Source organism: Parus major, chromosome 1 (assembly GCF_001522545.3).
Source record: "Parus major isolate Abel chromosome 1, Parus_major1.1, whole genome shotgun sequence".
In the NCBI taxonomy this organism is placed as follows: Eukaryota; Metazoa; Chordata; class Aves; order Passeriformes; family Paridae; genus Parus; species Parus major.
In genome coordinates, this window is record NC_031768.1 from 81,534,373 (window position 1) to 81,548,782 (window position 14,410).

Below are 14,410 nucleotides of genomic sequence, written 5' to 3' on the forward strand. Positions count from 1 at the left end.
GTATAAACACATGTATCTTCTACTGAGTGAGTGAATTATCAGTATATTCCTCAGTGAAAAGGTATTAGGGCACTTCAGTGCTTCATTTAAATTGTAGAATAGATTCCCAAGTGCCAGCAGTAGCCGCAGTCTGACAGAAGGGCATTTCAGCTACTGTGCTTAGGGAAACAACTGCTGTTAAACCTGTCTGACATATCTGAGAAAAATCCCTCCTGCTACAGTCTGACTAATAACATCAAGATGCTTTATTGCACTTTTCAGCAGTAGGCCACAAAACATTTTGGAAAGGTGGCAAACATCATTACAGATACTTTACAAATACTCTGGTACTTCTAGACTCAGAGAACTGGCAGAACATACTTATCCTATGTTCATAGCATCTAGTAGTTATTCCATGGATTTATTGCATGTATTTCATGTATTTCACATGGGGAAAAAAACCCTCTTTATAACAGTACATCTCTGAGGTTGTTTTTAATATTCTATGAGTATTTCACATGGCCAACAAATCAAGGGAAAAACAATGCAGGAAAATTACAGGAAAGCAAGGAATAACTAGTACTATGCAAAGAATTAGAGAAAGACAATGAGAGAAAAGGATTCTTGGAATTTCTTATTTACTTGGCTATATCTGGGAGACATGGTCAGGAATATCTGAAATATCTCAGGCTTTCTTTCCCCCCCCCCCCCCCCACCCCCCAAAAAAAGGCTCAGAAACAAGACAGTAAGACTATTGTTAAAAAGAAACCTGCTATTCAAAGATAATAAAAGATAAACTAGTTATTAATACTAATGGATAAAGCATCCAGTAGGCCAAGAACACAGAAAATCTCCTGAAACAGCAATTCAGATTAACATTTGAAAAGATTTCCAATACCTAGGAGGCCCATATAAAGTAAACAGGGTCCATAGCCTGAAAATATTTTCAAATTCCTTTGAAAATTCCTGGTTTCATTCTTCAGGCAAGACTAACAACATATAGTGCACTAGTAGGTACTGTCAGAACTTGCTCTGCTTGTGCCCATCAGAGGACAACATTTATTTTGCCAAAAAATAAAGGATTGCAATGCCTGAGGTTTACTTTAAGTTGTTGAGATTTCTCCAATTAAATCACCCACTGACAGATGCAATTTTGTGTGGTTTCTTTTTTATTCTGTCAGAAGCTAGAAAGATAACAAGATACTGTCTGCAACTACATAAATCACGTGGAAAGCCATCAATCAGAAAGCCAAGGCAAAACATCAAGCGCACAAGACAATAGATTTAGGTGTGATGACAAAACTAAAAAAAGTATTCTTCACTAATAACTGTTCTTCACTGTAACATTCAATTTTTGCACCATTTTACAAATTTCTTTAGAGTAAGACAAGGGCTCAGAAATGAAAGACATTCCTGCCCACATGAAAATGAGACACAAAATATTACTCAAAATGCTAATCTATAAGCTGCTTATTTTCCCTTGAAATATGAAAAATATTAAAAATGAAATAAAATCAAAATTCAGAGCTACTTCTGCTACTTCCTTAAGAGCAGGAACAGGCACAGTCACATTTGCGAGCTTCCTTTGTCTCTTTCTAATCCGATTGAATTTTTATACTAAAAGACATAGATTACAGATACAGATGCATGATATATGCTTATCTGTTGTTACAGTAGGAGATAAGAGAAAAGCAGTACATGATTAAACACATAACAAGTCTTGTATCTTAATGAAGCAACCTACTGAATATTCAGTGGAATCCACTGACGGACTGACTGCAGCATGGGGCTTCGCCAGTGACTGCATACTGAAAGGGAGAGAAGGGGAAGAAAGGACAAAACAAAACCAACTCTGAAACACAAAAGCTAGGAAGCTACCAGGGCAGTGATCAAAGTATTCTTATAAGATCATTGCTACTGGGCTGAGCCACCCTGGGGATAAAAAATGCTTCATGCAGATCAGCTATACTTATGAAATGCAGTCAGTGTAAGCAAAGAAAAGGATGCAAGATTAAATTTTAGATGGCTTGCTAATATATCCATGCATACATTAATATGTCCTCTATATAACCCCAATTAATTTTGTAACTGCAAGAGAAAACTTCAGACTGCTGCTCCTGACATGTAACAAAGCCTCAGCCTCTCTCAGTCTGCCATGGCTTTTAAAGAGCTTCTGAAATGCAGCATCTTTGCTTGGGAAGAACAGCCTGTGCTGTGGCACTGCCTCAACTCTTTGTCACACCTCAATGGCTGAAATTAAAGCAAATTCAACTTCTTTTTTTCCTTCCCTATTTGAACCTCATCTCTATCATAGTGTTCTTCCCCAGTAACAGGAATTAAGGATTCTCAGCAGCTCTGGGAAAATAAATGTGGTTTCTTTCCACAGCCAGATTACCCGCCAAAACCACCAGGAACTGCATTTACACAGGACTATGAGGCATGGTAATACTGAAAGCTGTAGCAACCAGCTTTCCCTGTGTAAACCTGGTTCCATGGAAGCTAGCCCATTACCTGGGCAGAGGACTTCCCTGCAATTCCTCAAACCTGGTCTAGTGGAAGGTGTCCCTCCCCAAGGCAGAGGGTTGGAACTAGATCACTTGTAAGGTCCCTTTCAACCCAAACCATTCTGTGATTCCATGTTTCAAAACAGCTACATGGCTCAGTGTACTTCCTTACACTGTTTTCCAGCTCTGAGCAGCAACATCTCAAGTTTATTTACAGGTCACATAATCCACTGCAACATCAGGAGAGCCTTGGACTTTGTCAGAGTACCTGTGACCAGCTCATGACTTTGGTCTTTATATAGAGTTCAGTACCAAAAAAATAGACCCAAAGTTTGTTGAATTGAAAAATGAGACTGTTGCATCTGAAATTAAAAAAAAAAAAAAAAAAAAAATTGCTACATAATATTTTGACCTTATTTATCCAAATTGTCTTCAGAACTCAATTTTTATTGAAGTCAATGTTAATTCATGAAATAAATAGCTCTTGCCTAATCTACATTTTTAGACACAAAAAATTACTCTTTATGACAGTTTCCAGGAAGCTCAGGCTAATACATTTTTCACAGAATCATTAATCATCCAGGCTCATCCTCAGAGCCTCTTTCCCCATCTTTGTTAATTTGTCAGACAAGCACAGCAACCAGTGTAGTGAGGTCTGACTCACACCTGGACAGGGAAAGCTTCAGAGGTGGGGAAAAAGCTGTTTCATTACAGACAGAAAAGGGCGAGTGACAGATTCCAGGAGCCTTCACAGGAATGACCTTCCTGCACTCAGGAGGATAAAAAGAAGAATGATGGACATTCAAGGGATACTACACACTCACTAGGAGATAGGAAATGGAAAGAGAGACACCTGTCTTGGAGCAGAAACAAAACATCTTTCCCACACTAGATACAGAGTCCCAAAGAATCTTCTGGTCACTTGTAGTGTGAAGGGCTCTATATCGGGTCCAGTCCTGTTTAGTACCTTTACTGATGATCTGGATGAGGGGATCAAGTGTAAATTTACAGATGATGCCAAGTTGGGTGAGAGTGTTGGTTTGCTGGAGGGTAGGAAGGCTCCAAAGGGGAAACTGGTCAGGCTGGATTGATGGGCTGAAATCAACAGCGTGAAGTTTTGTAAGGTCTTGACCTTGGGTCACAACAACCCCAGGCAGTGCTACCGGCTGGGGGAAGAATGGCTGGAAAGCTGCCCGGGGTAAAAGGATCTGGGTGTGCTGGTCAACAGTGGCTGAACATGAGCCTGCCTGTACCCAGGTGGCCAAGAGGGCCAGTGGCACCCTGGCCTGGATCAGCAGTGGTGTGGCCAGCAGGAGCAGGGCAGGGATTGTCCCCTGTACTGGGCACTGCTGAGGCCTCACCTCAAATCCTGTGTTCAGTTCTGAGCCCCTCACTGCAACAAAGACATTGAGGGGCTGGAGCGTGTCCAGAGAAGGGCAACGGAGCTGGGGAAGGGTCTGGAGCACAAGTCTGATGAGGAGTGGCTGAGGAAGGTGGGGGTGTTCAGCCTGGAGAAAAGGAGGCTCAGGGAGCGCCTTATCACTCTCTACACAACACCTGGAAGAAAGTCAGAATCAAGTGCGAGTTGGCCACTTCTCCCAGGGAACTGAACTTCTGCCTGGGGAGATTCAGGTTGGGTATCAGGATGAATTTCTTCATGAAAGTGTTGTTAAATTGGAATGAACTTCCCAGGGAAGTGGTGGAGTCACCATCCCTGGAGGTGGTCAAGAAATGGCTGGACGTGACACTTAGTGCCTTGGTCTAGTTGATCTGTCAGAGACCGGACTTGATGATCTCAGAGGTCTTTTCCAGCCCAAATTATTCTGTGCTTCTATGACTCAAGTAATGGGTAAGACAGGGCTTCCTGCCAAAAAAATTAATTAATTAATTAATTATTTTTTTGAAAAAAAAAAAAATAAAAGAAAAAAGTATCAATGTGCTCTGGCATTGGGAGACACAGCCCTCCTTTTTCTGAAAAGCAATTTGTACAAATGCCAATTAGTGGATAACCTTAACTCTGTAGACTGCTGAGCCCATTTGTTCCATGTGGAGATGGTTTTTCTTCTGTCTCCACTGGAAAGTCATTCCATCATTCCTGACTTTCTGCAAGCTCTCAGCATCCCAGACAATATCTTGGGACAGAAAGAAAAGGAGTAATAGCCAGTGTGGCTCCTTCCCATCCAGAAAGTGAGGCTATCAAAGATGAGGCAACTGAAGAGCTCATTACTGATCATTCTTAAGTCTAAGTAACTTAGCTTAGGATACTAACAGTTATTTACCTGGTTACTTGCTTTTGCTCAATTTCCACTGATGCTTACAGCTGAATCTGGCATTAAATTAGGAAATGGAGATGGCTGGAATAGCCTGACATTTAAAATGTTCAGACAATCAAGGAAATTTAAGATCCTTACAAGGAATTTTATGTTTCAGCTTATCTTAAAAAAGTGGAGTATACTGAAAAACAAAAATAAATCTAACATCACAATAAGACTAGCAAGGTTCATTTAGGAGTTATCATTCATTTAAGAACACTGATTAGCTCTATTCCTGGGAGGAAGGGGAAGAGGCATGTATTTAATTTAGAGACAGAACTTGTACCTCTGATTTTCAGGTACAGTTGTGTTGAATTCAGATTTCCCAAAACACCATGGATTCACGAGGCTCCTTTTACTGAATTAGTACTTTCTAAGGCGTCTAAGAAAACTCTCAATAGTAGATAACGAAGATTTACAGATGCAGACCAAAGAATTCTGAGCTTACTACACCATCTCGTGTCAAAGAAGGGGTAGTGCAAGAAAATTATTTTAAATTCCCTTTTCATTACACTGCAGACATTTTTCCTTTAAGAGATTATTAGAACACAATTCCATCATCTCCGTAAGTTGAAAAGAACATTTATTATCTCAACACAGCAACTTTAAGAAAACTTCTCCAATGCTAGTATTTTCCCAAATGTTAATACATCCACATAACTAAAAACTTCCTTTACAACTTCAATGTTTGACATTCAAAGTTGCTTAAGCTGTTAAAATTTTATCTTCTGCACACTAATAAGCAGATCAACCTTTAAAATGAGTTTGAAGCTTTCTAAAATTAAGCATTTTCCAGAACTAAGTTGACTTCACATGAAATGCTACAGGAGAGTAGAAAAGCCATGTTAATGCAAAATATAACAAGGTGAAGAAATTAAAAAGTCAGGGAAAAGAAAAGAAGGTCTGGTTGGCAGAAAAACTGCTCTTGCTCATTATTATCTTCTCAAAGGGAGTAATCTGCCTAATGCATACTAGATTTTAGGTTCTTGGAAGATAAGGAAAACATGCCTATCTTTAATTTCAGAAAATCTATTTACATTTCTAAACAGTATTTATCATAATCAGTATCTGTGTGTCTCAAAAAGATTTTCAGAATGTATGAGGACCACATTTCTCATTATTCAGCACATAAAACAAATGCAAGGGCATTGAACAAAATTAGTTTCATGTTTTGGTTTCCAAAACAACCTCCTGAGGTAATCAATAATCATAGAAACATGGAATCACGGAATCACAGAATGGTTGGATTGGAAGGGATCATCTAGTTCCAACACCCTGCCATGGGCAGAGACACCTTCCATCAGACCAGGTTGCTCAGAGCCCCTTCCAGCCTGGCCTTGAACACTTCCAGGGTTGGGGAATCCACAGCTTCTCCGGGAAACCTGTGCCAGTGCTTCACCAACCTCACAGTAAAAAATTTCTTCCTAATATCCTATCTAATAACCTAATAACAATGAGATCCACTAGGCTGTTTCTGGATTACGTCAAACCACACAATCTAAAATATGAAATTACACCCCAATTCTTTAGGAATTTTTATACTTCAAAATTTAAGATGCATGTGTTTTGTGCAAACATGGGCCATATCAGGCATTTTGAATCATGGGTGTTAATAAAAAGATGGTCTGAATATTTCCACTCCTGAGTGTCAGAAAATGTTTCAAGAATCCCTGGAATGTTTTAGCTGGAGATTTACACAGGGGAATAGACAGGCCCACGGTTTCTCTGCCTGAACTTCCACCATCCACTTTCCTCTGTAATGAAGCAAGCCTGTCCTCAAGCTGACAAGCTGGATTATGGATGCAAACTGAGATGTTCCCTGAGAACTGGGGAGCATAATAAACCGGTGATGGTAGCAAGCAGTCTACATGCACAGACAAGGTGTAACACCTATAGCTTCCACAGATGGCTGTGAGCACTGGTCAGTTGTGAGGGCTGGAATCAGCCAGCCCAAAGAGAAGTTTTATAACTGTACGATCTTCACAGATCTCTTTTCAAATGAACAAATATATATGGAAACAAGCAACTCTTTTACTCTGACAAGGTCAAGTCACTTAGGAAAAATGATGTGATTAGGATGGACATGTGTCTTGGTCATGGGACAGCATTTTGGTTCCAAAGCATATTAACTAGATTGTTTTTTATGCTCAAACATTTTCCTTTTATGATATTATTTCAAAACAAATATTGGGTAATCATCCTGTCATCAGGACATTGTGCAGCCACTAAACACAAAAGACTGCTTCAAAACTTGCTGCCGGTGCAACCTGGTGCTACAGTCCCTACAGAGAAGTTCAGGCAGTGAAACAGTGAAATGCAGCCAGGCAGTGACTTAACCCCACGCAGCCAGGCAGCCAGCGTGCCTGCTGGCCTGGGTGAGTGGTCAGGTGCACAGTCCTAATGGCACACAGGATGTGATGTGATCCCAGGCTTGGGGGTAAGGAAACTTCCCAGTCTGACCATTCACAGACTCTATCACTCTCCCAGCACCCGAAACTGCCCCAAATGCATCCCTCAGCACTTGGTACAAGCAGACTCATGACCTTCATGTATGCACATTTTCCCTTTGCACCAAATGCTCTGACCTGCAACCAGGGAAGTGAAGCAGAACAGCTCTTGGTGGAGTTTCCTGACAGTGTTATACTGCTGCAACTGCCAGTGCCTTCTCACTCCTAAGAAATTACCTGACAACATTTGGACCACAGCACTTGTTATTTCTCCTCAGAGCAGGATTGCAGCAGTTCCATGTTTCATGGGAGTCAATTAAATATTTAAACTGCAGGCATTATTTTAAAATTATTTTCCAACTTTTTATTTTTATTTTTTAATATTTTCTTAATCTTTAACAATCCAGTATTTTACATTTCCCTAGGAAGGCATGCTATGGGTTGAGAGGCAGTTTTTGCCATTATTCAGTGCAACCATGTTCACACAATAGTGCTGAGAAGATGGCAAAATACTTAATGATATTGAGATATAGATTGGAAAGTCTGCAATTCAAGACAATAATCCATTCTGATTTGATTTTGGACTATTCAGAATGCTGTTTCTCAACTATGTCTAAATTACTGTGACCAAAATCTTCTGAACAGGGATTTCAGTCAACTGTCAACAATAAAAGTGAATCCAAACCAGGTGTTTTGGATAGGAAGGGCAACACAATGCCACGAGCTCTAGCAGAAGAATTCCTCCAGCCTCCTGAGCTAATTCTCTACTGAAGGTTAAAAGATGTGACACAGACAGCAGGGGAAACAGGAACTTCAAAGCCACTTGAAGAGACAAACAGCTAAATTTAGATTAAATGGCAGGCATAAGACTATTAAGTAGCAGATATTAGACACTCTGAATCTGAAGGAAAGAAGGGAAAGGGACAGAGTCAAATCCAGAAATCCTCATACTGAAGGAAGAACTCGCAGGAAACACTGATTTCCAAGAGGAAATACTATACAGCTCCTGTCCTACCATCACTTCAGGAAATAGGAGCAAACAACTTTGTCCTGTTGCAAGAGCAAATAAAACTGGGAGCTGTTTCAAGACAACTGTGCATGTCTGAAAATCACTTCATGCTTTTTGACATCATTGCTACATCCTCAGCTTGGATTATGTAGCTTTGCTTGAAAGTCTCCAGATGTAAAGAATGATCTCTGGTTTTGACCTTCATGAACAAGTAACACCACTGTAATCACAATACTCAAGGAGTCCTAAAGGAACAGGGATGTTTCCTTTCCAGGACAGAAATTGCTTGTTTGTGATTGTCCCCTGATGCTACACAGAGGCCTTATGGAGATAATCCTTTCCAAAAAACCAAAGTGATAACCTCAGCACAAGATGATCTATCACTGCTTGGTACTGATGGCTTCTGCAGTAAAAATTAGGGAAGTAACCCAGAAAACTGCTAAAACCTGAAGAGACAAACATCATACAAACTAAACACAGGACCAACAAGGGCAGAGGAAAAAGATTCATTTGCATGGCTATTCCATGAAGGCTCAATGAACACCAGCTGTATTCACATCAATCTTTAATAATAAACACTTCTTTTCACTTGTAACGACACTGTAAGCACTGTGCTAGGCAAGCAGTGCTCATTTCACAGGTTTTGAGCACCAGAAGGAGCAAAGTCCATCTGCCTTGTTTGCTGCTTAGATAATTGCTGGAATAAAACTATCACCCAGAACATCACTGCCTCTAGTAAAGAATATTATTCTTTTTTCCCTCCCTTCCCAGGCCTAGTAGAAACTAAAATAGAAAACCCATCATGCTAATCACTGCATCTATACTCCTTCCGCAAGAGAAGCTCTAGGAATACTTTCAAACCACTGCATTCTTATTAAAGGAAAAATGTAAATTTTTGGGAATGGATTCCTTTTTGGTTATGGAGGTTCAACAGGAAGAGAAACATTTTTGCCCAGCAAGATATATCAGAGGACACCAGACCCACATACAGCTAAAGCTTCTGTATTTTATACAGAAGTTATAGCCTTAGTTAACAGAAAGATTTCTCTACACCACTCTGAATTGCATCAAAATCCACAGAAAACTGCAAGTGCTTGAGCAGCAAGGATATGAATAGAGGCAAATGAGCTCCCTTTTCAGACATAACTTGTGACTTTAATATAGCTTTCTGAGAGATGAAAAAACTAGGATTCCATCAGACGGTTGCATTTACAGTATTTTCTTTTTCGATTCCTGAACAAGGATAATCAGGAAGGGAAGTCTGCCATTTCAAAATCACTGTGATATTGAGGCTGAGAACCTGCATCATTCCTTTCACAGAAAACCAGGCTCATTTGCCAGGAATTATTTTTATTCAAACAAAAGCCTCACTCAAAGCAGAAAGCTCACATCTCTACATAAAGCTCTGTCAACTAAACTATCACCTGTTCCACTACAGTGAGCCTTAAAATTGTCCATCAAAGGACAATCAATCTGCAGTGATAGATTTCAGAAAGAAACTTGTCTGTTTATACAACAAAATAAGTTCCCCAGGAATTTCATGCTACGTGTTTTCTTGTATTTGAGGACTAAAGCCATGAGCCTCATGGATCCTACCTTCAGAGGAGAAATGTGCGACTGTAAGACGTATCCATGGACATTCTCTATTTGAGACAAGTTCTTCTCTGACACATGAACAAGCTCTGGGCCTCTCACTTCGTGGGTTAAACGAGGCAAAGTATGGTCATGTGGAGCATCCTCATCTTGATAACGATATTTCTAGAGGAAGAAAACATCAAGAAAGAACAAATTAGATTTTAGAAGGTAATTCCTATATTTTAATATAATTATGGAATGACAAATGAAATATGATACAGTAGACAATAATCATTGGGTTTCCTAGTGTGTTCTGGAGAGAATGAATCATTCTTTTTTACTATTGTATCGAAGAGAGAAATGAGGTATATGTCACCAATACACAAAATTTTCACCATCAAATAGACATTTGAGATGACACACTGATATTGAAGAAGAGACGTTGATAAGCCAAGCTGTAGTGTCAGATCACATCTTGCATCCCTGTGTTAATAATTAGAGTTTTATAGCCCTTCTCTGCAAATTACTTGGGTTTTTTTCCACTTAGCACTGTGTACTCTGATGCTGGAGAACACACATGCACTTCTACAGAGCCACAGTCCCACAGAAGATTCCCCTGCAGTAAAGTTCTAACCTTATACCCTTCTTCTCCATGGAGAGGCAACATGAGAGGCTTGTCCAAGATCCCAAATGAAGCTTGTAACAACAAGGAATATAGCCCTAAAAATTAAATTAAATTACCTGATCTGTTCTCCAGGAAGAATGCTTTGTAAAAAGGTGCCATCCCCTAAGCTGTGCCCTGAGGAGGGAGCTGCTGGATAAAAGCCTAAGACTTATCTGTATGGCCATATAAGAAAAATAAGTCAGAAGTCCAGGCAGAATCACAAGAACATGCCAAAGCAGACCTCTCCATGCAGCAGACCTCTCTGCTGCTCATCCACTTCACTTTGACCACTCAGCTGTGGAGTGTTATTTCATTTACTCATCCCTCCTAAGGAAACCACCCCAGTGCATTCCTGCCTTCAATCTTAAGTATGGAAATGTTTCAGCAGTTGCCAATTATTTTCAGAATACACATGTGACATGATTTATTCTCTTCTTTTTTTCTGGGATATGCCTGCGGCCCTTCACATATTCACTTTCCAGATAACATAATTAATGAATATATGAAATGACTGGCACCAGCCAAATATTATTTGGGCAAGAAGCCATCAGCCTAATAAATAATACTCCAGCCAATGTCACATTTAAGGCTTGGCACACAGATCATTTAAGCCACAAGCAATCAATTATTTTTTTAATCGAGTGAGTACTTTCTTAAAAGACGACTACTCTGAGACATCCTCTTTAAAGTGAGTCATTTGCTAAAACATAATTAGGAGAAATAAGAGCAGAATACCAGTCATTTCATTAACTCAGGAATGGGGAAAATGGAAATGTCCAGTGGCTACTTCTTAAGGAGAAAAGACAGCAATGACAGAAGCCATAAGAAACTCTATCATAGAACCATTCAGGTTGGAAAGGATCTTTAAGATCATTGAGTCCAACCCAGCACTGTTATTTCCACCACCAAACTATGTCCCCAGGTGCCACATATACATGACTTTGAAATACCTCCAGGGATGGTGAGTCAACCACTTCCCAAGCAGACTGTTCCAATGCTTGACAGCCCTTTCAGAGATGAAATTTTTTCCTAATGTCTAATATAAATCTCTCTTGGCACAATCTGAGGGTGTTTCCTCTCATCCTATCAACTGTTACTTGGTAGAAGAGACCATCTCCCACCTTACCACAGCCGCCTTTCAGGCAGTTGTGAGAGCAATAAGGTCCCCCTGAGCCTCCTTTTCTCCAGGCTAAACACACACAACTCCCTCAGCCACCCTTCATCAGACTTGTGCTCCAGACCCTTCCCCAGCTCCGTTGCCCTTCTCTGGACACGCTCCAGCCCCTCAATGTCTTTGTTGCAGTGAGGGGCCCAGAACTGAACACAGGATTTGAGGTGAGGCCTCAGCAGTGCCCAGTACAGGGGACAGTCACTGCCCTGCTCCTGCTGGCCTCATCATTGCTGATACAAAAATTTACACATAAGTATATACAGGCTTCCCACTTCTTGCAAGTTCCTCATCTTCTGGGTGGATGTGGGAGGAGTGGAGTCTCTCCCACTATAAAGATTAAGAGCTGCACTGCAAAATAGGACTTGGAGGTTCTTGTGGGTGATGAGGTGGACATAAGCCAACAGAGAATGTACAGCCCAGAAAGCCAGCCTCATCCTGGGCTGCATCAAAAGAGGAGTAGCCAGCAGGTCAAGGGAAATGATTCTCACCCTGCACTCTGATCTTGCAGCACCCCACCTGGAGCACTGCATCCAGCTCTGGGATCCCCAGCACCAGAAAGACATTCTCTCCTCTGTACCTGTTGGAGCAGGGCCAGAAGAGGGTTACAAATAGGATCAGAGGGATGGAGCACCTCTCCTATGAAGATAGTCTGAAAGAGCCTGGGTGTTCAGCCTGGAGAAGAGAAGGTGTCAGGGTGAGACCTTCCACTACTTTAAGGACACTTATATAATGGAGGGAGAGGGATTTTTATACAGGCATGTAGTGACAGGATAAGGAGGAATGGTTTTAACCTGGAAGAAGTTTAGATTGCATATTAGGAAGAAAATCTTTCCTCAGTTCCAATGAAGCATTGGAACAAGATGAAACTCCACAGGGATGTTGCAGATGCCCCATCCTTGGAAATGTTTGAGCCCAGGTTGGATTCTATGATTCATTATATGATTATGTACATACATACATACATCTATATATAAAACACATATGCTATTCTTTCCAGATAATTTTTTCAGTTTTACACTGCCAGAAGCAGTGTGATGCGGCCTTAAAGAGAGAACATTTCTCTGACCATCAGTAAGTGCTTTCCCCATCACTGCACTGCAGTGGAGTAGTTGCATAAACAAGAGCCACAGCTGAGAGGAAATTGTTTCACCCTGAGCCCCATGCTCCCAAAGAGCAGAACACTTGTGTGGATCTCCACTGATAGACTTGTTTTATAATTTGAATTAATTTTTTTATCCAATAACTGCAAATTCCCATGACAACTTCAGTAATATCCATGTTCATGTGCCATCAGCTGAAAAAGTTTACAGAACAGATTTCCACTCTTCTATTTGTCTTTGTCTCACTCACATCCCAAGGCCAGCCAATACTTCATCACAAAGTATGAGCCTAGAGCATTTCTGGGTCAATCCTGCTATGGGTTTGCCTCATGTTCTTAGCACCAAACTCATTGATTTTCATACATCTTTCCTCCCACAGCATCTCTTCATTGAAATGCTTTCAGCTGTGAACCAAAACAGCTTGACACAGCAAAAAGCCAGTGGTAATGCTGAAAATACCAAACCAGAACTAAGACACTCCTGCAGAAATTCCTCATTCATCTCCATCACCCTGCTCTGATGGGGTCCTGCAAATGTCCTTGAAAAAATCCCATTCCTTAGAAACCTTTCTCTAAGGATTAATTCAAATTTCTGGAGGGAAAAGCATGATTGCACGGAAATGCTACTCTTCATTTGACAAAAGAACAGGTGGATGTCTTATGATAATTAAATTACAAATCAGTGCCTGCTGCTGACAGGGTATTGTACGCTGCCAACTAGCATCAGATATTTAAAATCCTCTGTAATTACCTATAATGGGGGTGTGGAGTGCACTACTGTGAATTTTTAATATGAACGTGCCTTTTTATAAGAGATCATTCTCTCTACAGTATGAGGTTTTACAGCATCACTGCTCCTCACATCATACTGTCTAAAGGAGCATTTCTAAGGCAGTGATTGCCAAAGAGATGTCAGCTAGACAGAACTGAAGACAGGAATCCAACAGGAGGTAATGATCAAAAACATTAAATTTCAGCAAAGACAGTTCTCAAGTTACAATAGCCAGAGTACTGCATTGGCATGAAAATACAGATGTTCTTATGACCTGCCTTTGACAATGGATCAAGATAGCTGAGAATTTTTTATTCAATTTTGGGCCAAAGGGAGCTGGTATTTTTACAAAAGTTTGTTGTTTATTTTTACTTTTTGTCATTGCCATCAGTTTGCAGAAAATGCAAATAGAACATTTCATTTTATATCAGATCAAAATGACCTAAACTGCTGAACGTGGCCCAGCTGGAATTGCCATTCAAAAGCAGATGTCCCTGGTTCTCTACACAGCTCTTTGGCTGGACCACACTTCAATACATCATCACACACTCGTGCTGCTTGCAATAGGAAGGCTGCAATAGGAGGGAGCTAAATGTGTCAGAGGAGTCACAGGCTCTACAAAAAACCTGTGAAATGAGCAGCCAGTGAATCCTCATCTACAGAGAATCCTGAGCTACTAGAAAACACCCTGAAATGTCAAGAGACCCGTAAGCAAAAACGTGACATTGCTTTTCACTCAGCCAAAACTTTGTAGTAGATACAGTGTATAGTTATTAATAATGGAAAAAAAAGTACCACCACATCCTATGAGATAATAACCCATTCATGAGTGAATTCCACGCCCAATCACTCTTCAAAGCCAGTGTGCTACCCAGTGG

At 40.6% G+C, this 14,410-nt stretch overlaps 1 protein-coding gene across 13 annotated transcripts in view; it reads right to left on the minus strand.

Annotated features, from left to right (window-relative positions):
- DLG2 (discs large MAGUK scaffold protein 2) overlaps positions 1-14,410 on the minus strand; it is a 986,158-nt gene that overhangs the window by 517,196 nt on the left and 454,552 nt on the right. For all 13 annotated transcript variants that reach the window (XM_033516385.1, XM_033516379.1, XM_033516378.1 and 10 more), the window contains one exon: positions 9,848-10,009. In XM_033516385.1, coding sequence (XP_033372276.1) covers positions 9,848-10,009 — 162 coding nt within the window. The remainder of the gene's footprint in view (positions 1-9,847; positions 10,010-14,410) is intronic.